This window comes from Myodes glareolus, chromosome 19 (genome assembly GCF_982192425.1).
Source record: "Myodes glareolus chromosome 19, mMyoGla1.1, whole genome shotgun sequence".
NCBI classification, from domain to species: domain Eukaryota; kingdom Metazoa; phylum Chordata; class Mammalia; order Rodentia; family Cricetidae; genus Myodes; species Myodes glareolus.
In genome coordinates, this window is record NC_142044.1 from 64,053,317 (window position 1) to 64,078,458 (window position 25,142).

At 47.0% G+C, this 25,142-nt stretch overlaps 1 protein-coding gene across 3 annotated transcripts in view; it reads left to right on the forward strand.

Annotated features, from left to right (window-relative positions):
- Positions 1–25,142, forward strand: part of Slc4a8 (solute carrier family 4 member 8) — a 74,799-nt gene that overhangs the window by 11,356 nt on the left and 38,301 nt on the right. For all 3 annotated transcript variants that reach the window (XR_015735709.1, XM_087899307.1, XM_087899308.1), the window contains exons 2-11: positions 6,708–6,789; positions 11,109–11,258; positions 11,915–12,050; positions 12,896–13,056; positions 17,573–17,761; positions 18,669–18,760; positions 19,743–19,900; positions 20,681–20,768; positions 21,768–21,914; positions 22,879–22,979. Coding sequence is in view for 2 of the 3 variants with exons in the window: in XM_087899307.1 (XP_087755433.1) it covers positions 6,708–6,789; positions 11,109–11,258; positions 11,915–12,050; positions 12,896–13,056; positions 17,573–17,761; positions 18,669–18,760; positions 19,743–19,900; positions 20,681–20,768; positions 21,768–21,914; positions 22,879–22,979 (1,304 nt within the window). In the remaining variant the exon portion in view is untranslated. The remainder of the gene's footprint in view (positions 1–6,707; positions 6,790–11,108; positions 11,259–11,914; positions 12,051–12,895; positions 13,057–17,572; positions 17,762–18,668; positions 18,761–19,742; positions 19,901–20,680; positions 20,769–21,767; positions 21,915–22,878; positions 22,980–25,142) is intronic.

Here is a 25,142-nt window from a genome sequence, read left to right on the forward strand (position 1 = left end):
CTGTGCAGCCTCCCAGGCCTGGTTCTCACTCTGGAGCCCAGGCTGGCTTTGAACTCATGGCGGTCTGTTTGCCTCATCTGTGATTACAAGTGTGAACATCATGCTTGGCTCTGAAACATTAGCTTCATCTGAAACTTCTTCAGTGTGTCTCTACACTCCAAGGCCTGCACAGCATCAGCCCATCGTCCAAAGGGAGGCAGTCTTCGCGTGCCACGAGTGTCCTCGTCACCATTCCCATTGGCACTTGGCCCATATGTCCCATTTTTGTTGTGATTTTAGAGACTTTGCAGCAAACAGCTTTCTTTTCACAGTACACTACAGAAGGCTCAGAACATTCTCTTCTGTCCCTGTCCCACCCCCTGCCTGCCCTCTTATTATCCACTTCCCCAGCAGAGCAACTTTTTGTGCTAAGTCCGTAGCTTGCACTAGGGTGATGCCTTAGTGCAGGGCATTCTGTAGGCTTGGACAGATGTTTGATGACATGGGGCCATGCTTAGACTATGCAGACTCATTACCTTGCCCCCAAATGCTCTGTGTGTGACCTTTTAGCTCCTCCCCCAGCTCGTCTTCTTTTTTGGTGGGGGGATGGGGGGTTTCCAGACAGGGTTTCTCCCTGTAGCCTTGGCTATCCTGGAACTCACTCTGTAGGCCAGGCTGGCCTTGAACTCACAGTTCAAATGGTTAGATCTAGAAAAAACCCTATTGAGTGAGTATCCCAGACCCAGAAACACAAATATAAAATGTACTCACTCATAAGTGGCTTTTAGACATAAAGCAAAGAAAAACCAGCCTACAATTAATTCATAACCCCAGAGAACCTAGACAACAGTGATGACCCTAAGAGAGATTTACTTACATAGATCTAATCTACATGGGAAGTAGAAAAATACAAGATCTCCTGAGTAAATTGGGAGAGTGGGGGTCATGGGCAAGGGGAGAAAGGAGGTGGAGGAGAGGAGGGGAGCAGAGAAAAATGTGTAGCTTAATAAAATCAGTAAAAAAAGCAAACAGAGATCTGCCTGCCTCGGCCCTCCTGAGTGCTGGGATTAAAGATATGCACCGCCACAACCAGTATGTTCTTCTTTTTTTTTAAAGATTTATTTATTTATTATGTATACAACATTCCTTCCATGTGTGCTTGCATGCCAGAAGAGGGCACCAGATCTCATTATAGATGGCTGTGAGCCACCATGTGATTGCTGGGAATTGAACTCAGGACCTCTGGAAGAGCAGTCAGTGCTCTTAACCTCTGAGCCATCTCTCCAGCCCCTACATTCTTCTTTTTTATTGTTTCCATAGCTTTGGTTTTCCTGAATATCACAGGGCTGGAATTATTCAGTACATGGAATTTTCTTTCTTTCCTTTCCTCCCCCCTCCCCCTGTTTTCTTAAAAACAACCACAAAACTCCCCAAACCCAACTTCCCTAGAACTAGTGATTGTCCTGACTAGGCTTCCTGAGTTCTGAGGTTACAGGAGTGTGCTACCGCACTGGGTTAAAAGTTTATGGAGAGTTAATAATTCTTTCCCAGAGTTTTCCCAAAAGTTTTCTTTTCTCCTCTCTATGCAGTGCTAGAGATGGAGCACAGGGCCTCATGCATGCCAGGCCAGCTCTCCCCCACCATCCTGTATCTGCAGGGCCTCATGGTCTTCTTGCTTTGACTTCTTTCACTTAATAAAATGTATTTATGGCATTCATCTTCTTATGACTTAATAGTTCATTTCTTTGTCGTGCCAACACTACTCCATTGTCTAGATGTAGCACAGTTTATCTGTTCACCAAGAAGGACATCTTGGTTGCTTCTAAATTTTAGCAATTATGAATAAAACTTCTGTAAACATCTATGTTCAGGTTTTTGTGTGGATTTGAAACTTTTTACGACTGGGTTTCTCTGTGTAATACGTCCTGGCTGTCCTGAAACTTGCTCTATAGACCAGGCTGGACTTGAACTCACAGAGATCTGCCTGCCTCTGTCTCCTGAGTGCTGGGATTAAAGGTGTGTGCCACCATCGCCAAAATAATAATAATAATAATAATAAAGTTTTGGGTAGTAACTATCAACACTGATTTATAAAGTAAGAATTTGCTTTTGGAAGAAACTGTCTTCTAGTGTGGCTGCAAAATTGTGTTTCTCCCCAACAGCAAAGAGGGAGGTCTGTTGTTACTAGTGTCCTGGATTCTTGGCCATCCCAATAGCTGTGCAGACCTTGCTTTTGAACAGGGTCTGACTGTGTACGCCATCGCCCAGGCTGGTGTGGAACCCATTGATCCTTGCCTCAGCTTCCCAAGTGCTAGGATTAAAGGTGTGTGCCACCACCGCCTGGCTTCTAGATATATTTTAAAATTATGTTTTTTTATCTACTTGTTTTGTATGCTTGTGCACACACACACATGCCATGGTGCCCATGTAGAGGTCAGAAGACAACTTGGGGGAGTCAGTTTTCTTTCCATCGTGCGGGTCCGTCTCACGGATTGAGCTCAGGCTGTCAGGCTTGGTGACAGGGCCTTTACCTGCTGAGCCTTTGCCTGCTGAGCCTTTACCTGCTGAGCCTTTGCCTTACTGGCCCTGCATAAGTTTTTAAAAAGAAACAGCTAATGGTTTGAATAAAAGTCTAATAGGCTCATTGTTTCTTTTAACCTGCTTGAGTTTTCTGTAGCAGAAAATGGTGTGAGAGCCGTGATCCCAGTGCTAATGGCGCTGTGCTGACTGGCACACGGCTGAGTGGACGGGGTCCAGTGTTACTGACTGTATTCCGTGGTGTTGTTTCCTGTGAAGCCCTGTGAAAACCCTGTATTCTCAGTAAATTGGTATTTGGGTTTAGATGCTTTATCAGATTCAGGGACAATTTATACCGCAGTCCCCAGTAGTTCACTGGTTCTCGTTGCCACGCTGGCAGCCACTGAAGGCCTGTGCAGTCCACCAGGGGTTTTAAAGTGGTGTTTGGGAATTTTTTAAAAAATATTTTTCAGCCGGAGAGAGGGCTAAGGGGGCAGAGCGCCTGACTGCTCCACCCAAGGACCCGAGTTCGATTCCCGGCCCAGCACCACATGTAGTTCCGTGACCGTCAGCGCCTCCAGGCGGCCTGCAGAACGACCCACACTGTAACACAAGGGCTGGCTTGTTGGGGTTTCTGTCCTGCCCAGCACCCCACAGCCGGCAAGTCCCAAGTAAAATCACTCACAAGACTTCATATGATTATAAACTGATTGGCCCATTAGGTCAGGCTTCTTGTGAACTCTTATAACATATATTACCCCATTATCCTTATCTATGTTAGCCACATGGGCTCAGTAACTTTCTCAGTGTGACAGCTTACATGTTGCCTCTTCGGTGGTCTGTGCAGGAATTGCAGAGAAACCTCCCTGCTTCCCAGAATTCTCCTGTTCTCATTGCATCATCTCTACTTCCTGTCTGGTTTTCCCGCCTATACTGCCTGCCTGGCCAATCAGCGTTTTATTAAAATATGTTTGACAGAATACAGACAATTCTCCGGCATCACCACACACAGTCTCCCACCGTCCACAGTAGATCCGCATAGAGTAGTAGGCAAAAAACAAAAACCAATATATATATATATATATATATATATATACACATACACATATATATATACACATACATACATATATATGTATATATATACATACATATATAATAATATATATATTATTTATTCTGTAATGAAAAGCCTTTCTCGTTGCTCTGGTACACGTGGAAGAGAGCCTAGACAAACTGTCACCTTTCCAAGTGAAGAGTTGCCTTGTTAGCACTGTCCTTCAAGGATGGCTGGTTAGTTAAAGTAAGTGTGTGCGCGAACGTGTGCATGTGTGTGTGTGTGTCTGTGTGTGCAAACGTGTGCATGTATGTGTGTGTGTGTGCTTGTATGTGTGTGTGTGAAACCCAGGGCCCTGCACAAGCCAGGCAATGCTTCTTGTTAGATGTTACAGTGCACAGACTCACGGATCTTAGCTTATTTGTTCTGCGTAGTCTACTGAAGGTCCTATTCACACTGAAGCGCAGGTTACTGTGTGGTTCGGCAAGGACCCTCCACGGCGGCTGCTGGTGCCTGTGGCCGTGTATCTGCTGTTCTTCTTGCTTTCTTACTGTTAAAACGGGAGGGTTCAAACATGTTCCAGACCTGTAGCCGGCCAATTTTTGTTTTGTTTTGTTTTTCGAGGGTCTGACTGTGTGGGCCTGGCTGGCCTGTAACAGTCACAGATAGTCCTGTGCTGCTTCTGAAGTGCTGGGGTTGAAGGTGGACGCCACTGTGCCCTTCTATCGGCTGTTTTTTTTTTTTTTTTAATCAAGAAACTCTGATTCCTTTAAGTAGAGAATGATATTTTCAGAGGTCATAATCTTGGTGCCGATGATACTTCGAGCTACGGTTGATATGTGTTACAGGCCTTTGAAAGGACAGAGTTTGAAAATATCTACTAATTTAAAGCTATTTATGGACAACGGATGTGTCGTATGTTTTCGCTGCCGCGTTCCACGTGAGAAAGACGTAGCCTTTTTATTTACCTTCTGTCTCTGCTGTCATGTCTCATTTCCAACCCTTTGAGAGTCTTCCCTCTCAGCTGCACTGGGGATGGCAGCAGTTCGCATAGTCAGTCACCGCGCAGCACACAGCGCCCTAGATGCCGATACCCAGTGTGAGTGCTGCAACCAGCGGTGCGTGGTGACTGCAGACCGCTCAGGCGGCTCCGCGCAGTGGCTTACACTAATCCTGCTCTCAGGGTGGCTGAAGCAAGACAGACCCTGGGAGGCCAGCCAGGGCTACAGAGAAAGACTTGTTTTCAAAAACCAAAAAAGAAGCTGTTTATGATCTTTGCTGCTGTTGTTTGTCTGTCTGTTGTGAGTGTGTACTGCTCGGGGATTGGCTACTTTGTCCTGGTTTCTCTGTCTTCCATTTTGCCAGGAACTGATCTGGAGTTGGAGGGCCAGCCTGGGCCGGGTTCCCAGCGCTGTGCGCTCTAATGTAGAATCATTTTGTGAAACAACCACACCACCAATTTCACATCTGCTTGTTTGGTTTTTTATTTTGAGAATTCCCTTTGGAAAAGATGTATTTTTATTCGTGTGTGTCGGTGTCTGTGTGTGCAGGTCATGTGGCAGCTGTTGGAGCTCTCTCTCCAGCCCTGTGCTCTAAAGTCTAGCCAGGCATTTATGTTCCAGCTCCCTTTTCTTTGTTAAAATGTAGCAAATCACAGTTTTTTCCACTTTGCTTTTAAAACTTAATATCTTAAATATTTTTCATAGTAGTAATAATAGGTAATTTTAAATATCTACAAAAGTAAATTATCAAATTAATCTCAGATTGACATTTGACATTCTCTTTCTCTAAGAATATTTATGTTAATCTCATTAACATATCTTCTCACTGGGGAATTTGGTTGCCTGTCTTCAGCATTGTGTTGGGAGGTGGGCATCGATGGGCTTGGTGAAGTGGGGGCTTCAGAGTGAGTTGGAGATCTGAGCAATACCTGGGGGGCGAACCTGGCGAGCTATGGAGCTGGGGGAAGCACCAAGCCTGGCAGTGTGCACAGGCCACGCGGAAGTGGGAATGTGCCTGTGTCCCTGCGGTAAGTAGCCTGGTGGGCGCCTCGGGCCCGGGAAAGGGAAAGTGAGTCCAGAGTAGCACTTAGTGTGTTTGCTTTTGTGGCCAAATGCCTCGTGAAGGAGGAGGGGACTGGTTCACAGCGGGTTTTTTAAAGAAAGACTTCCTGGAAGCTTGGAGAGATCGCTCCATGGTTAAGAGCACTGGCTGTTCTTCCAGAGGACTTGGGTACAATTTCTAGCACCCACATGGCAGCTCACAATATTCTGTAACTCCAAGATCTGACAATTCACACAGACATACATGCAGGCAAAACATCAGTGCACATAAATTAAAGTTAAATTAAATCTTTAAAAAAAAAAGGTCTTACTGAGTAGTTACTATGTGAATGTTTCTGTGCTGTGTGTGGGGCTATAATCTTTTAAAGAATATCTCTCTCTTCCTTTCCTTTCTTTTCTGAGACAGTTTCACTATGCAACACTGGCTGACCTGGAATTTGCTCTATAGACAAGGTTGACCTCTGCCTCCCAGCTGCATCATGCCTGGCTTGTTTTGTTTTGAATTGTGTATATTGTGTGAGTATGTGTGCTTGAGTGCAGCTGCCCCAGGAGGCCAGAAGAGGGCGTCGGATCTCCTGGAGCTGGAGTTATAGGCTGGAAACAGCAGGAGTATGCACACTCTTAACCACTGGTCCATCTCTCTAGCCCCCACGTATATGTTTCATTGCTAAGCAGAATTGCAGTATGCCTTTAGAACATAAAACTTGGGAGCTGTTAGGTTAGTTTGGAAGTGAGGGGCAGTTGCCATTCAAGGCGAGTGCCTGCTGGAGTTGACTTTGCAGATGTAACTGGGTCACTGGAGAGGATGGGAGCTGCTCAGTGATCTTGGGGCACAGTTATTTAATGCTACAGCCTGGGAAAGACAATGACTACCATATTTGCATCTCAAGGGTATTGTGAGGTTCCAACTTCAATATATATATAAACCATGGTTTTCCCCCTCCAGGTATCTCGGAGGAGTCTTGGTATATACTGTGGTTTGGAGTATTTGAATGAATGAATGAATATGCGTGTATTTCTGTGGTCGTTTGCATTGAATGAATGAATATACATGTATTCCTGTGACCATTTGCACATCTGTTTTTAAACAGAGACCAGATGAGGAAGCTGTGGTGGATCAGGGCGGGACCAGCACAGCCCTCAACGTTCACTATGAGAAGGAAGAGTTGGAAGGTAAGAGGCTGCCTCACATGGCCAGGGAAAGCGAAAGCCCTCGGGAGACCTGAACCATCTGACACGTTCTTCCTGGCTGAGGGACTCTGTGGGGAAAACAGTTACCTTCCTTTGCCTCTTAGTCCTTGTCTTAAATAAGAGCAGAGAGGACCCCTGTCTGATAGGCTGGGCACGGGGCCCAGTAGGCAGCGTGAGACACAGGCATGGAGTACTGGGCTGCTCAGCACGGATATCAACAATAGCAAATAACCCTTTCTGTGAGGCTGTGAAGTGCTCACTTAGCTCACTGACTCTTTGTAACGGCCCGGGAATGTGAGTATCTGCACACATTTAAAAGAAAAGAGAACATCAGGAGTTTAAGAGTTTGTCTGTAAAACCTTTAAAACCACATTTCCACTATTATCATTTCTTTTCCTAACGGTGCCCATTTCTACCAGATTGGTTTTTTTTTTAAATCTAAATAAGAAAAGGGAATATAACAATATAACAGCAAAAGACAGCATCCACAGCACAAACTTATATAAAACCCCAGGTGAAGTGGAGGCAGGAGGAGCCGTTCCTGTCCCCGACTGTCCTCTGTCCTCTAGCTCCAGCAGACTCCCTGTGACACTCACTTTATAAAGAATGAGCGTGGTTCCACACCGTGCTGGAGGAGATCTAAGCAGGGACTGGGAGTTCACAGGTTCACAGTTGGGAGTAAGCAGCTGCTCATCTGTAATGCAAGGCAGAAAAAACGGCCTGAGAAAAGCTTTAGCTGGGGCTCTGGGTGGCTTGGAGGAATCTCTCTCACCGGGGAGATTAGAAACAATGCCAAGGAGGCAGATGACTTTGCCGAGAATTTGGTGAGTACATGTGCAGACAGTGCCAGCACACTTGAAGAAGAGCAGCCCGGCTCAGGTAGAGAGAGTATGAACCGCTGTGGATACAGCAGCTGTGGAAGGCGGAGGGCGCTGAGACCAACCATTGGGTGCTGGCGAAGATACAAAGGTGTGCACGTGTATTGTTCTCCAGAATCTTCGTTCTGTGCCAGCAGGTAGGGCTACCCTTTTTGCTCTCTTGAGCTGATGACCTGGTTTTTTAGGGGTCGTTTATTTCCTTGTTAAATATGTAAACTTGACCCAAAGGAAGGAAAATCCAAAGAAGACGCTGAGAACTGAGCACAGGGACGCTGGACACACAGGATGAACTATACGACTGTAACCAGGAGAACCACTCTGTAACGTTCAGTTAGTGTGGGGTGCAGGGAAGAGACCCTGCTTCGTGTGAGCAGAAGCAGCCAAGGGATTGGCATTCCTGATCTATAGGACCTACCTGTTGTGGGAATTCATTCAGCCAATAGCCTTTTGGGTGTCGACCAATTAGGGCGTGGTCTGAGGCGCTTGCTCTCTTTTGGCTAGTGGTCAGAGTTTGGTTCACAGCTTCCAGCACCCATAGAGCGTGGCTCTCTACCCTTATCGTGAGATTTTTCCCCAAATAAATAAATACTTGTTATCCTTTATTCTGGGCTCTTGTGGATCTCTTTCATTATGTCTACAAGGACCCTCTATGAAGGGGACGGCGGGGTGGAGCTGGGAATCTAAGGTAACGCTGAGGAAAATTACTCATTTTTGTTCCGTGTATGGGTGTTTGTTTGTATGTTCATCAATGCATCGTGTGTTTGCCATACCATGGAGGCCACACAGGTCGTGAGCTCTTCTAGAACTGGAATTACAGCTGTGAGCCACAGTGGAGCTGCTGGGAACCCAGGTCCTCTGCAAGAGCAACAAGAGTGACTCAGGGCTGAGCCACCTCCCAGCCACCATGGAATCCACACAGTGGTGGCGCTGTGGACATAAACGTGGAGCCTCATTTCAGTTTGAGTTTTTTTTCTTTTTTTTCTTTTTTTGAGACAGGGTCTCCCTCTTGTCTAAGCTAGAGTCTCACTCACTATGTTTCCTCGGTTGACTTCCGAGGTTTAGCCACCCGTTCTCACCCTTTTGTGTGCTAGGATTCTAGGTGTGAGATACCACATCCGCAATGAGCTTGACTCTCAAAGGTAGAGAATTTTAAATTTGTTTTGGGGCATGTTAATCACTGTAGATCAGTGGTTCTCAACCTATGGATCATGACCCCTTTTGGGGTCAAACAAGTTTTTCATAAGGGTCATGAAAGGCCATCAGAAAACACATATTTACATTATGATTTGTAACAGTAGCAAAATTACAGTTAGGAAGTAGCGATTTTATGGTTTGGGTCACCACAGCGTAAGGAACTATACTAAAGGGTCTCAGCATTAGGAAGTTTTCACTACTGTAGAAAAAGATCTGAAGCTGTATGGTAGCACACGTCTGTGCTTCCAGACTGAGGCAACCTGGTATAAAACCAGCCTGGTAGGCCAAGCTGGAATACATAGAAAGACTCAAAACCAGGGGCTCGGAGAGTCACGTGAAGAAGTGAACTTGAAATCCAAAGAATGGGTACTACTGAAAAAGAGGAGCGAGCAAGGGTCAAGAGTCACCCTTATTTGGGTTATGAGACATCTGAAGGTGTCCGGCAGCAGCGGCAGTAGAGTGTGAGGAACCCAGAACACCAAAGAAGATGGGCGTCTGGAGTCCCCGGATGCACGCCGGGCTCGCCATGGAGTCTGTGGAGCTGGGAGATGTGCTGTGACAGAGCTCTGGTGACTCAGGGCCTCTGATGTCCTTACTGCATGCAGCTTAGTAGAGGGCAGGGGCCTCTGATGTCCTTACTGCATGCAGCTTAGTAGAGGGCAGGGGCCTCTGATGTCCTTACTGCATGCAGCTTAGTAGAGGGTAGGGGCCTCTGATGTCCTTACTGCATGCAGCTTAGTAGAGGGCAGGGGCCTCTGATGTCCTTACTGCATGCAGCTTAGTAGAGGGCAGGGGCCTCTGATGTCCTTACTGCATGCAGCTTAGTAGAGGGCAGGGGCCTCTGATGTCCTTACTGCATGCAGCTTAGTAGAGGGCAGGGGCCTCTGATGTCCTTACTGCATGCAGCTTAGTAGAGGGCAGGGACAGAAGCCACAGTCAGATTCCATGGACCAAGAACTTGGCGGGGGGAGTGAGGCCATTCATGATTCTTGGTGGGAAAGGAAGGAGAGGGGGAAACATGGGGAGCAGCCAGCAGGAGTCTTAAATGTCAGCCATGGAAGGACTGGATAGAGGAGAGAGTGGACAGGGGAGTGGGAGGCATGGGGTGGAGAGCTCCTGAGCCTGGCAGAAGAGCCAGACTGATGGACTAAGTTGCCATGAAATGCCCTGTGTCTTCTCAGTAAGGTAAGAAGCAAGGAGTCAAAGGGAAGGGATGGGTAATAGGTAGGATTCAAAGACACCAGCTAAAGATGCCAACAGCCATGGGAACCGTGTGGGCACAGCAGTGCTGCAAGTATAAGGCTTTGGAACAGCCCTGAAGCTTCTGATTCTGGGCTCCAGGCTTGGCAAGAAGTCAGGTGGAGGATGAAAACCAAAGGGGTGTACGGGAGGAGTGGGGAGCAGGAAGAGGGGCAAGAAAGGACTGCTGTCAGATCACTCACTCCCGTGTCCTTCACTCTGTGCCCATCTTTAGTCTCTAAACCCAGCCTCGCTCTCTCTGATTTAGAAGGTCCGTCTGCAGCAGTCTAGGTGGTATGGCCTGCGGTGCTGGTCATGCCCTTGAGCAGTTTCTGTGCCTAATCTTCTTTGCTGCTCTTGGTAACCCCAGGAGTTAAAAAGAATGAGTGCCAGCGTTCCTTTTAGAAGATGAGTCAAGAGAGGCTTGTTCGCACTCAGACATCTAGTACTGAAAGGAGCTTTAAGCCCAGCTGGGCTGACTGGGGCCTTGACCATGCTTAACCACTTCCTGCCAAAACCGGCCACAGTTCCCATACAGGAATTGTCCCTTTAAAATCATTCCCATTGTTCTTGTAATAGCAAAAAGTAACCTATATCCAGGGTTTGTAAGTCATATCCCCCCCTTCCCTTCCTATTCTCCGTCCCTCTTCCATCCCTCCCTCCTCCCCCCACTCCCTCCCAGAGCCCTGCACACACCAAGGCGTCCAGCTGCTGAGCTGCATTCCCATGCTCTAGTATGTGACCTGCTGTGCCCTTCACATGTCCTTCAGTCTCACATGTTCTTCATTTGATTGTCACACATCCTTGTGCCATGTGCAGGACAGAGTAAGACACTGCCAACTCTGAAATTGCTGTCTTTAGTCCTGGAGTCTGTGATGTTTAATCATTCCAGAAGGGCCTGGTACAAAAACCCGTGATGTTTTTCTCCTAATTATGCTAGACTCCTTTTGTGAAAGGCATTTTTACCATAGGTCTTCTGCTTTCATCCAGGTCATAGAACTCTGTATGTGGGGGTTCGGATGCCACTGGGCAGGCAGGGCCATCGGCACCATCGCACTCATGGCCAGAAGCACCGGAGACGAGGAGCGCGGGGCAAAGGAGCCAGCCAGGGTGAAGAGGTCCTGGAAGCTTTGGCCCATGGTAATACCTTGGGGAGAGGGGGTAGCACCCTGGGAAGAGGAGATAACACCCTGGGGAAAGAGAGGACCAGTGTCCATGGTAGGGTGGTGTGGTGATTCATGGGAATGCAGGAGGCCTAGGCAGGTTGTCTTGATAGTCTAGCCCTTGGCTAGGGTTCCCAGGAAGAAGGAATGCTTCTAAGAACTAAAAATGTCTTCCTGAAATTGACATTTCAACACCTCAGTCAACACTATAAGTAATCCTTTGCTGTTTAAAATTTGTCAGCTCTCTAGAAAACTGAAAAAAAATCTATTTTTATGTGTTTGGGTGTTTTGCCTGCATGTGTGTTTATGTGCCACATGCCTGGTGCCTTTGGTGGCCAGAAGAGGGCGTCAGATCCCTGGGACTGGAGTTAGACAGTTGTGAACTGGTGTGTGGGGTGCTGGGAAGTGAACTGACTTCTAGGTTCTCATGGGACTTCTGCAAGTGGTCTTGTTTATAGTTCTGCTCTCTGGTTTAAATAACAGAATAGCCTTTTCTCTAAGAACAAAAGAACTTTTAAATCTGTATTCAGGACATCTTCTATATATTCCCAAAGCTGTGAGGCAGAATGCTATTTTCGTTCTGACTTGGGAGGCTAGATACACATCCAGACTTTTCTCTGGTTGGTTTTCTAGATACCCCATCTCAGCGTGTTCAGTTCATTCTGGGCACTGAGGAAGACGAGGAGCATGTGCCTCATGAGCTGTTCACAGAGCTGGATGAGATCTGTCTGAGAGAGGGAGAGGATGCCGAGTGGAAGGAGACCGCCAGGTGAGGCCCTGCAGGAGCCGGGTCAGGAGCTCGGGAACAGGCAGATGCACACCTCTCAGCAGTTGGTAGACCTGCTTGCCCTGACTCTTCATGGCTGAAGTGATAGCTAGGAGGCCTGGCTCCTGCTCACACTGATGTAGCTAGCGTTGATGCATGCCCTGCTGTGAACATTTTCCAGGGGCTGAGAGAGCTAAGCAGGCCAGCTGACCTGATCCCAAGTGACAAGTCTTTTGTGTTTCTGTCTTTGTGGATTCTAAAGTCATACAGAGCACTGATAAGAAAGTTATTTTTTATTAATGTGGTTTGTCAATATGTCCAAACGATATAGATTAAATTTGTAAAAGCCACGCTTACTATACACAATTAAAATAGATGAAGATAAGCAAAAGGAAGAAAATGACAGCTACCTTCAATCCTACTGTCCCAAGGATAAAACAAGGCATATATTTAGGATCTTATACATATATGTGTTTATAATTTTAGATTTGTCTTTAAATAAAAATGGGATTAAGGTTGGGCAATGGTGATGCTCACCTTTAGTCCCAGCACTCAGGAGACAGAGGCAAAGGAGTTCGAGGCCAACCTGGTCTACAACATGAGTTCCAGGACAGCCTCATCTACAGTGTGAGTTCCAGGACAGCAAGGACTGTTACACAGAGAAACCCAGTCTCAAAAAACAAAACAAAATAAAAAAAAAGGATTTGCACTGTACCACAACTTGGTTTTCCAGTTTTTCTGTGTCTGGACCAGGTGTTCCAGTGTTCTCTATGACCATTTGGATATTTTGCCCTCTTGAAAAAAATCATCTTCTGTCTGTGGTGTCTCATTATTGGCCATGTTTGCAGGTGGCTGAAGTTTGAAGAGGATGTTGAAGATGGGGGAGAGCGCTGGAGCAAGCCTTATGTGGCCACCCTCTCTCTGCACAGTCTGTTTGAGCTGAGGAGCTGCCTCATCAATGGCTCTGTCCTTCTGGACATGCGTGCAAGTAGCATAGAAGAAATTTCAGGTAAGGCTAACAAAGGGCCCAGACATTTTGTATAAACTCGAAAGTATAAGAGGCAGGTGTTCTGGTGCACACAGGTAATCCTGGAAGTTCAGAGGGCTGAAGCAGGGGAATGACGGTTCGAGGCCCGCACTATACAGTGATAAAAGTATAAAGATCTTAAGCAAAACAGACAGAACAGTGAAGTCAGAAAGAAAGAAAATTAAAGGGCTGGTCAGATGGCTCAGTTAGTAAAAATATTTGCTGGGTAACTTGAGTCCCACCCCAGGAACTCATGATGGAAGAACTGACTTAGGAAAGTTGTTCTCTGTCCTCCATGAAGACACCATGGCACATGCCTTCATTTCACACACATGCACACTAATAGTTGTGACAATCATAATAACTACAAGGAGAAAATTTAAGACTTAAAAGTATAAAATATGTCATCTAGAACAGATATGCAGGAACGTGAGCCATAGCATTCCCATGCTTCAGTGCAGCATGCAGGGTAGACCTCTCTGGTGGGGTTTTCTAATGTGAACAGACTTTAAGATACTGTGTTTGGGGTGCAGCTTTGGAGACTCCCAGATTGGCTCCATTCTACTGGACAGGTTAAAGATTTCTCTATTCCAAGTGTCTAAATAATCATGCCTCTCTAAGGACTTTTGGGGACCCTGGAAGATGGAGGTCAGTACTGATGGAGCCCTGTGGGAATTCTTTTGGAAGACGGTGCCCCAGTTGTACCACCAACTGTGGGGGAAGTAGAATTTTTTTTAAAAAAAGTGAGTTCGGAGTTTGAGTCACGTTCACTGCTCTAGAGATAGTGGAACCTGGGAGAATGGACCCCAAAAGTACAGTTTGCACCCTGAAGATAGTGCCGCAGGCAAGCCTCAGATGGTGGGCAAGCTGCCCTTGCAATTGGCAAACATGGTTTTGTGGAGGCTTATAAAAACAGTAGCCAGTCATAAAGAGTGGACTCACCCCTGTCCAATCAGTGCACTTTATACAAACAGTAGCCAGTTCGTAAAGAATAAATTTACTCCTATCCAATCAATACACCTGGAAGGGGCACAAAAGCACATCCCAGAACAGTTGGGTGTTTCTGAAGAAACGAGGTCACATCATTCATGGTTTCTGGGAGTTTTCCCACAGCACTTTTATCTTCCTTCACACGACTCCGCTCCTAGACTGTATTCCAAGTGGGTCACATCTGTGTTTCACTGACTTCTGACTATGGGTCTAAATGCCCGTGAAGTCCCCCAGAAAATTTGTGCCCTGTTTTTCAGTGGAGGATCCCCGGGGAGTTAGTGATGATATAGTCATCAAGAATGAGGAGACCCTGCTGAAGCCTTGGCAGGGTAGTACTCCATCAGATTAGCTGTAAGAAAGACAGAGAGTGAGCTAAAGGGAGCATGGACCAGGTCGTTGGACTGGACCAGATGAGATGGTGCTCCATCACTGCAGATGAAGGAGACCTTCCCTCCCCCAGCCCCGGCACAGACCTGCTCCTTCCTGGACCCCAGATTAGGTACAAACCACATCCAAACACCTGTTTCTAAGGCGATCTTTTGTAAGTGGGGAAGAAAAGTTAAAGTGGCTGCTGTCTGACTCAGGCAGAAAAAGAAGCATCAGATGACCTTGCAGGTGGAGCTTTAGGAGAAGGGAAGGGGTCTGTGTTACAGTGGGCTAGGATGCGGTGGGGACGGAGTAGGGCTGAGGGAGATGGGGAAGCAGACTAGGGAAAGGGGGAAGGAATCTTTGTCCCAGAGGGACAAAGGGCTGCCTCCGGAAAGGGAGGAGACAGATGTGGCACATAGGCAAATAACGGTAAAATGGGAGAACTCGGTGTTAGGGTGAGGTGTTTAATGTTAATTGGGCATGTTAATTAGGTGAGCCAAAGGGGGCTTCTCATAGCTGGACTCTGGGGAAGGAGGTGGACAAATAGGGGAAGAAACCTTGTTGGCCAGTTTTAGGAATGCAACCCAAAGGTTTTTAAGCAAGGCAGAGGAGCTGGGGAGAACGGTAAGGCCTGGCAGAGCCACCTGCTCCAGTGGGTCAGAGTCCCCCTCAGTGGGCCAGTGTCCCCTCAGTGGGCCATGCAGCAAGGGCTGATTGCCAGCACTTGCTCAGGAGGTAGAGTGGTGGGAATCACTTGATTGACTGGCTTTGGGCAGGAAAGGAAGAATGTCCAGGATTCTGGTGTGTGGCTGGATGACTAGAAAATCCATAGGTCTGGTGGGTGGAAAGAGGATGGGTTTCATTTTGTACTTGCTAAGTTTTAGGGTGTGGGTACATCCAGGTGATGTCTGCCCATTGATCGGAGCTTTGATGTGACTTGAGATAGATCACACCAGTTCATGGCATTTGGTGCTTACAGTCTCAAGGGCAGTTGAGATTATTGCGGTTAGAAATGGGGTGGGACGCCTCCTGTCTGAGGATGACTGTGGGGTGGGGAGCATAAGCAGGCTGACGGAAGCGAGGCGCCCTTGGAGACTGAGCTCAGGAGTGCAGATGGTGAGAGGACAGCCCGTGCCAGCCGCCAAGCCTGTTAGCCACCAGGACTGCTGCAACCCAAGTCCACGTGTGTGGTGCCTAACACCTGGAATGCCAGCACTCAGAGGGTAAGGCAGGTAGATCAAGTTCAAGACCACTCTGGGCTTGTGGCAAGATCTCCCCTCAAAATAAAACCAATCAAACAATAAGTTTGGAAGCTGGAATCTGAAATGAGTTATGGGCAGAGCTGTGTTCCTAAAGGCCCAGAGCAGACACGGATTTTCGCGATCCTTTGGCGCTTGGCAGGGAGCTGCAGGTGATTCTTAAAGTAGGATTTTTTTCTTTTGAGAATTTTAAGTGGGAAAAGAAAAGCTAAAAACAGAAGCTAGAAGAGGACCCTTGTGGATTTTTCTTCTTTTAAAAAGCAGGATTTTGAAGCATGAGTGTAATATGAGAGAAGAAATAATCATTATAAAGGCTAAATATGCAGGACTCCGGCCTTGATTGCTCACCCTGTGGTCCCAGCACATAGAGCAGGCAGGAGGACCAGCTGCTCACAGCTCGTTGTGGCGGCAGTCAGCGTGGGGAGACATTGGTGCTGTACCTCTCTGTATAGGGGAGACTGAGAAGAGAGTGGTCATGTAATTCCAAGGTCAAGAATAATGCAACTAGGGATAGAGTGTAGGGCCTGAAGCTCTGGACATTTCTCTAGAGCCCTGATGGCAGAACCAAGTAAGACTCCCCTGTCTCCCAAACCTTGATAGTTTAAATGCTGGTGACTGTCTTCAGTGAGCAGTTAACTAATTTAAATAATACATTTTTAAACTTTATTATTTCATTTTATATTCGTATTTTGTCTGCGTGTATGTCTTCTGGGAGAGCAGCCCATGCTATAAACCACTGAACCATCTCTCCAGCTTCGATTTAACCTTTCTTTTAGGCTGCACTTTCAAGTAGCCACTGGATCTCAAGGTCGCAACATCCCTGACAGTTACAGCAGTGCTGGGCTCTTGGAGGAAGGATAATAGAGTTAAGAGTAATCGTGGGTCAGCAAATGCTGGACGCGAACCCTGGCTCTTTGGCTTCGCAGATGTGAGAGCTTGGGGACTTTTGTAACAGCCTCTCTTGGTTTCCTTGTTTGGAAGAACTCTGACTCAGAAGTTAAGAGCATTTGCGCCTCCTGCAGAGGACTCAAGTTTGGTTCCCAGAACCACATTGTGTGGCTCATGGCCACTTGTAACTCCAGCTACAGGGGAGCTGATAATTCAATCCCAGTCTTCATGGGTACCTGCACACATATGTGGCACACACACATAAATAAAGATAAAAGTAACTACATTTTAAAATAGAATTAAAAAGGAATTGTCATAAAAATGCCCACTTTTTGAGTTTCAGCGAGGACTGGACAGATGACAGATGTAAATCCCATGGTATAGTTCTCGGCGTGCGTTAAATACTCAGCAGACTTCGTTCCCTAAGCAGTGATTGGAGCTAAGCATAATGTCATAGTCACCATGCTTAAGTCCTACCTTAAAATTTTTTTGAATTGATTAATTTTATTTTATGTGTATGAGTAGTTTGACTGCATGTGTGCATGTACACCACATGCCTGGTGCCCTTGGGGGCTCTAAGAGGGTTTTGGGTCTCCTGGAACGGAATTACAGATGGTTATGACCACCATGTGGGTACTGGGAATAGAACCCAGGTTCTTTGTAAGGGCAGTCTGTGTTCTTATCCACGGGGCCATCTCTCCAGCTCCTGTAAGCCCCACTGTTGCAGAAGGGTCACATTACCTCCAGAATTCATGGCCAGCCTCTATAGCATGGTGACACTCTGTCCCTAAACCATGTGTTCTCATTGTTGTCTCATTGTTAAATAAGCAAAGGACCCAAATGCTCCTTCAGACAGGAAGCTGAAATCACCTTGGTGGCCTTAGGAGAGCAGCTTGTCTCTGCCTTTTGCCCCTTCCCCTGCCACCTGATACCCTTCCCCTTGGGTTCCTGAACTCTCCGTCTGAGTGTTGCTGTGAATGTCCATTTTCTAGACCTGATACTGGACCAGCAAGAACTGTTCAGTGACCTGAACGACAGTATGAGGGTTAAAGTGCGGGAAGCCCTTCTCAAGAAACACCACCATCAGAATGAGAGGCGGAGGAACAACCTCATTCCCATCGTCCGCTCCTTTGCTGAGGTTGGCAAGAAGCAATCGGACCCACATTCCATGGATAAAGATGGTAAGGACTTGGGGTCTCTGTTGTTTCTCTCTGTTGAGAACACATTTGGGGACCAGTTGGTGATGCGGATCACTAGGGGGCAGAGGCTGTGACACTTAGACCCCTGGACTCTGTGGTGGGTAGTGAGCCGGGTGACTAGGAAATGCTACCTTCTCCCTGTGCCCTTGGACAGCATTCCATGTGGGTCTGCAAGGTGAGGGGTGTATTCCCCGCGTGCTCCCAGAGACGGTGTAGCTCTGGGGAGAATGTTCACATTGATGAGGAGCTGGGCCAGAGAAGCTGAGCTGCAGCCTTGTCCAGCTAAACGAAAGTCTGCTTACACACAAACTGCCGTGGTCTAGCCAGGCCTCCAGGCTTGTGCTGTGGTTCCACCCCCCGGAGAGTGTATGGCCCTGGACAATCTTCACATCGCACTTAATAAAGACAATGGCAGGACCTTCCTTCCATTTGTTGTGGGGTTTCTGTGAGTTAGCTTGGGTCCAGAGCCTGTGCCCAGGCGTGGATGGGCACAAAGTCTCCCAGCTGTTGACCGCTTCTCTTGCTGTGGCTGGGCAGGTCCTCATCTTCCCCTCCTTTACTAAGTCAGAGTGCAGACCTTTGCTGGCAAGCTGTTTTGACAAGCTCTCTGCAGAGGTGCTCGCGCACTGAGGGTAGGGATGGCTCCCCGCAGAGAGGATGGAAGGAAGGAAGGAAGGAAGGAAGGAAGGAAGGAAGGAAGGAAGGAAGGAAGGAAGGAGGGTAAAGGAGGACTAGATCTCTACCTTCTTAACACTGAGTGTGGGGACAGACGTGATGGACCCTGCTTGTCAGCCTGTAGAGGTCACTAGCTGGCTGTGATGGATGGGCTGTGTCAGAGGGGAAGGAAGGGCAAGCCCTTGGCAGATTCTGTTTGACTGTCTCCAAATAGGTCAGACTGTTTCTCCTCAGTCTGCTCCAACTACGAGTCTTGAGGTGAAAAATGGAGTGAATTGCGAGCACAGTCCTGTGGATCTAAGCAAGGTGAGGAGACATGGCAGGTTGACTTCTAGACCGGAGGTCATCTGTAGTGGAGCCCAGGGTCTTCCGGAATCTTTCTGGGATCTGGTAAGCTCTGACGGCTCATGAGCCTTCCCCAAGAGCAGCACTGCTTCTGTGGAAAGGGACGCCATCTTCCTTGTCGTCTCCCTCCGCACACGACTCAGCACAGCGAAGGCAGACTACTGCTGAGGCCCCACTAACCCGGCTCCCCGGTTCATTAGTGACCCTCTGGCACCCGATGCCCTGTGGTCCTTCTCACTCTTGTCACTGTTGTCACAGCAGTATTTTGCCGCTGCCTCCTAAAGCTCCTGACGTCGGGCTCTTCTTGAGGGCTGTGGCTGCTGCACCTGATGGAGCAGTCAGGTATTTGCAAGGAGAAATAATGTGACCCGGAACTCCTGAGGCGCTTCCTCTGGAGGAGCATGGTGGGATGGGATCAAAGTTCTTGGACTTAAACTTTGCTTCTTGAGGTGGCTCAGTGGCTAAAGGTATTGCTGCCTAAATTCTGCTGGGAAACCCACACAGTGGTGGGGGAACTGATTTTCACAAGGTGTTCTCTGGCTTCCATACATGGACTGCAGCATGTGTAGACACACACATATATACAACACTCAAACACACACACACACACACACACACACACACACACACACACACACTAAGTTGTATATAGTTTATATGTGATACAAATGATAAATATGTGTGTGTTTGTGTGCACGCACGTGTATTCTAAACTCCGTACTTCTAGTCAGCTTTCTCTCCCTGAATCTTAATCACTTTTCCCCTCTTTGTTCTTAAATAGTGGGACTGATCTGATCTATGATACCTCCTCCATTCAGGGTTTTTATAACGATCAAATAAAACAGTGAGGAACTCTTCTATAATCTTGAGTGATACTTGAAGAGAGTGGTTGCCGGTGAGGCTGATGACTTCTAAATTCTCAAAGGCTCTTGTGTACTTTCAGGTGGACCTTCATTTCATGAAAAAAATTCCCACTGGGGCAGAGGCCTCTAATGTCTTGGTTGGAGAGGTGGACACTCTGGACCGTCCCATCGTCGCCTTTGTGAGGCTCTCCCCAGCTGTGCTCCTCTCAGGCCTGACGGAAGTTCCCATCCCAACCAGGTACTTGGGTCCTGCCCCGAGCTGAGTGACCTGTGAACACTGGAGCTAGAAGCTCATTAGTACCAGAAGTTAGGGTGCACCACTTGGAGAGAGTGTTTAAAATTCCTTGGTGAGCTATAAAAGTGGGGGTGAAGGGAGAATGGGGGGTGGTGAGTTCTAACTTTTATGGCTGTGACCATGAGTACTGTTGGCTTTTGAAGAGGAGCCCAGGGGAACAGGGAAAGAACACAGCAGGGGCAGTGGATTGTCACACCAGGAGGCCTCCGTCTCCAGGGAACCATCTCTAGGCAAAGGTACTGATGTCTTTCCGCAGTGCTGGCAGGACTTGGCTATTTGTGTACCCCGAGGTGGTGACGTGGTGATTCAGAGCCCCACTAATTATAGAGAGTGCACAGATGTCCAGGACACAATTCACGCTCCTCTCCACGACTTGGTCATTTCAACTTTTTATCCTTCCCTTTCTCTATCATTTTCTTATTAGAACAATGGATGGGAATTAGATAACCTTGAATTTGCACAGGGTGCAGTGTTTTGAAAAGACATCCTTTCCATAGCTAGGAATCGTGTCTATGGTAACACTAAGAAGCCCAGCCAGCCACGTTATTGAATGATGTCTTATTAATAGCTCCGAATGATGCCTGGCCATAGCAGGCTGATGTTCTTCTTGAAGGCAGTGATGGTATCTGTGTGGTAGTCAGGGCGAGTTTGCTATTTAGAGTGGATAAGATGTCGCTACTCCTTCTTTATTTATGTAGCTCCCTCTTTTGTGTGTTTTGGCAGATTTTTGTTTATCTTACTGGGTCCAGTAGGAAAAGGTCAACAGTACCATGAGATTGGCAGGTCCATGGCCACCATCATGACCGATGAGGTACACACCACTTCTGCCTTCCACCCACTCACCTCTGTTGCGGAAGCTGTGTGCGTTGTTGGGGATACGATAAGGGCTGTGACAGCATCTGCTGGGAAGCATCCGGGACTTCTCTGGGGGCCATTCAAGAGAACCACGCCCTCTGGGAGACTTTCCTTGAAGTTCCATTGCTTGTTTGTCTATAGACAGGTTCTTAGCGTGTAGCCCAGGTTGGCCTTGAACACCCAGTGCTGGGATTATAAGCACGTACCGCTATGGCCACTTAACTCTCCCTTTTTTAAGTAATCCAAGATGCAAAGACATTCTTTTCTGGGAGAATTATTACTGCCAAGTAAAATGTGTCAACTCATATTTAATGTAGCTCATGAAGCGTGAGTTAACTTTCTAGAGAATATAGTTAATTAAATATGTTGAAGTTATTTGTATAAAGAAATACTCCTGTTCCCTGGAAAGAGAGGTTTGCATACGGTCAGGCCGTGCCCTCAGCAATGTCGTGTGGATGTGTCTTCCAGCACCGCCCTGCACTGCCGCTCTGGACCTGTGAGGACTGCTGTGCAGTGGGTTCCGAGGCACAATCTGTGCGCTAAGTTCATGTGTGATCTCTCTCTGGTCCTTTCCCAGATGCCCTCCATTAGCAAGGCCGTCTAGTTTCAGACATGACTAAGAATTTCTATGTGTCTTGTTCTTTCTCCTGTGGAAACAATAAAATGACTTTAGAGTCGTGTCTTATCTCCTTGACACAGGGTCTCACTCCATAAGCCAGCTTGGCCTTCCACTTGAGGTGCCCCTCCTGCTGTAGCCTTGGGTGTGCCTGGCTTCACAGGCACAGGCCCCTCTGCACTCAGCTTTAGGTTCCTTTAAGCACTAAGTTTTATGTCTTAGATGTCCATGCCAGAGATAAAAATCAAGAGGCCATATCCATTTCTCAGTGTTCATTGGCTTTGTTGCAAACAAAAAATAATGTTGAGTTTTCCTAAGGTTTTTCTTTCCCTTCTGTAGATTTTTCATGATGTAGCATATAAAGCAAAGGAGCGAGATGACCTTCTGGCCGGGATCGATGAGTTTCTGGACCAGGTGACCGTGCTCCCTCCAGGGGAGTGGGACCCATCCATTAGAATTGAGCCACCCAAAAATGTCCCTTCCCAGGTAACGTATGCATATAAGCTATTGGTGGCTGCTGTTCCTTCAAAGTTATGTCTGTTTATGCTGAATATACCAAGGCTCGTCCCTGTTTGGGAGCTCTTGAATGTCAGACTAGGAATAAAAGATTAAGCTATAATAACAGGTAGGCCCTGATGTGATGAGATATCATTGTCTTTTGTTTTGTTGTTGGGTTATTTTGTTTGTTTGTTTGTTTGTTTGTTTTTGTTTTATGTTTTTGAGACAGGTTTTTGCTGTAGCTTTGGAGCCTGTCCTGGAAACTAACTCTGTAGACCAGGCTGGCCTTGAACTCAGAGATCCATCTGCCTCCACCTCCCAAGTGCTGGATTAAAAGAGTGCGCCACCACTGCCCGGCTGAGATATCATTGTTAACTGGGAATGGAGTTTTAGCCACACTTGGAAGGACTGATCTAGAGTGACAGAGGGGAGGGGGAAAATATTTCCTGGAAATACATTGTATACAAAAAATCAAGTTGAAGAAAACAAACAAACCATGGTATAATGAAAGAACAAGTAGGTTTCCAGATGGTTCTCTGACATACTGAGGATGGGAAGAGAGCTTCTATATGTACCAGATGAGGCCAGGCATTTTTATCCATGTAAATTTGGCCTTCCCAGATGTCCGCCCCCTGCTCTAATCTCTAGTTTACAGAATTAACTGATCTAGGGCAGGATTTTAAAGGTCAGTGAGACGGGGATGCAGATTTGAAACTGAGGCTTAGGTCATACCTTATCTCTGGAAAGTTATAGGTAGGCATCCGATTCTATTGGGGAAGTCGTTTCCTATATGTAAATACACGTATCTCCCACCTCCATGAAAGTCAGTTGCATCAAATCAGCAATGCATGTGGAAGCCATGAACATTTGAACATTTTTCTGGCTTTCAGACGTGGAGGAAGAGCAAAGACAGATGCCGACTTGACGCATTTTGTGATCTTTTTGTCAAAAGGAAAAAAGGAAAATGCCTGGAGTCCCAAATGGAAACATTTGCCACATGGAACCAGAGCCACATGGGGGACACAGTGGACCGGAGCTGGAACGGACTGGGCGGTAAGTTCTGAGACCTGTTCCTTGGGTGCTGCTCACTGGCAGACGCTGCCTTAAGAAATGGGGCACCCTTGTCTGTGGTTGGCTTTCAGGTGGGACCATCTACTGTACACATGATGGATGTGCCTAATACTGTATTCATTCATTCATTCACTCATTCATTCATTCATTCAGTTTTTTTAAATGTTCTGCCTGTCCTCTAGTCCTTTCTAGACGTTGTTTCTTCTAATGTGAGCACATGCTTCCCCTTCCTCATTTCCTGGTGTCCCCACTTCTCCTTTGTCTCCACCCAGATGCTAGTTCCTTTAGAAAGCCTTCTAGTATTCTCTGTGGCTGAAGTTAGGTCCTTTTACAGTATTGAAGTTAGGTACTTTTATAGTATTGATCTTTAACTCTTGTCTTACCTCGTCATAATTACAAACTATACCATATTTCAGTGTTATTTTTTGTGGGTGGGTGTGTCTTTCCTGCTACACTCAGAAAAGTCAAATACTTCCCTGTTTTCCTGGTACTCAGCACAGTGCCCAGCATGAGAGCAGACACAGGATGTCTGATGAGTGAATGGATTCTTTTAGCATCATACCTCTGTGTAGCATGGAATGGACAAGGTCTGAGTAAATGCTGGGTCATCGCTTCAGGATGAAAAACTCCCTGAGGGTAGGAGGATAGTTGTTATATTAGGTGTGTGTGTCTAAGGGAAAATCTACAATTCCAGGCCAGTGTTGTAAAGACGGGTGTCCAAGGAAGAGGTCTTTATGGTAACTGACGGTAACTAGTCCACAGACCCGGAAGCTCATATCCCAGGTAGGACAGAGATAAAAGAGAAGGACACGAGCATTGGTGTGGGAGAAGGCTGGGACTGGGTCAGGACGGTGTGTTTTGTCTGCAGAGAATCCTGTGGGAGTCCTCAGGGCTGGACTCACTGTGGCGATAATTTTCATGTCATCTTCCTCTTTGTTTTTCTTCTTCTAGAAGCTCAGGTGTTTCTGTTTAATTTTTTGTAGTGCATGGTTTATTTTTCTACTCTTGGAAATTCATGGGGAAGTCAGGAAGGGGACAGAGAAATTGGGAGTGGGGATGGCCCTTACCCGGCACCGTGCTGACAGAGTACATTTTCTGGTTGGAAGGATGTGTTGAAGTTAACTGTTCCGGGATAACATTGGCAGGAAGGAGGAACCGTTGAACTGAGGTGGCTATTGCTAAGGGAGCAGCCTAAAAGAGAGTTGAACATTTTGTTTCAAGTTGAGAAAGGAGCGTGGGAAACTGGTGTCTAGCAGCAGTGAGGGGAGCATCCAGAGGGAGGCTCCAGGGCTGCCCCAGAGGGGGCGGGGTCTGATAGCGCCTCAGAGTTACAGTCTATCTTTTTGATGTATAACTACTTATGTAACCAGCTGTAGGTGAAGCAGTTGGATTGAGGCCCCACAGTTTTCTCAAATAGGCGTCTGTGCAGAAATGACATTTCAGGTTTCCTCCAGTCCTGAGGAAAATAGAACATGAGAATCTTGTGTTTAAAATCAGTTCCCTGTGAGGCTTTGGGCACTGTTAGATTTAATTTCAACAGGTATAGGATCTTGGAAATAGTTTCTGATTTTCCCATGGAAAACACCAGTGACAGGATTATCACACATTTAATCATAAACCCATGGAAAACACCAGTGACAGGATTATCACACATTTAATCATAAACCCAATGATCTTAACTCACAAGTTCAAATAGGATTCAGAAGAGTTCTGCATGTTTCACACAAGGACTTCTGGGTGTGGGAATGCTTGGCTGTCCTCTTCCTGAGCTAATGTCATCCTCTGATTACCTAAGGAAGGACAAGTAGCCTCTCAGGCCAGGGGCCCCACTGCCTCTCCGAGAAATCACAGTTCCATGCCAGTTCTGGCCCCTGCCCCACTTAAAGTTATATAAAAGGTGAATGGGAACCTGGACAGGTTAAACGTTTCTGGAGCCTTCTGGACTGCATAATCACAAAAATGTTTCTAACTCTTCGCACCGTTTGTTGTATGGTTCCGAGTGCAGGTGTCTATTTATGCGTATCGTGTTGTAATGACAAATCAATCCCATACACCATAAACCGTCAGGAAGGGAGCCTAGTCGCTGGAGCAGGAGCTGGGAGCAGGAGCTGAGGCTTGCCACTCTTCTTTTAAAGAGAAATATAC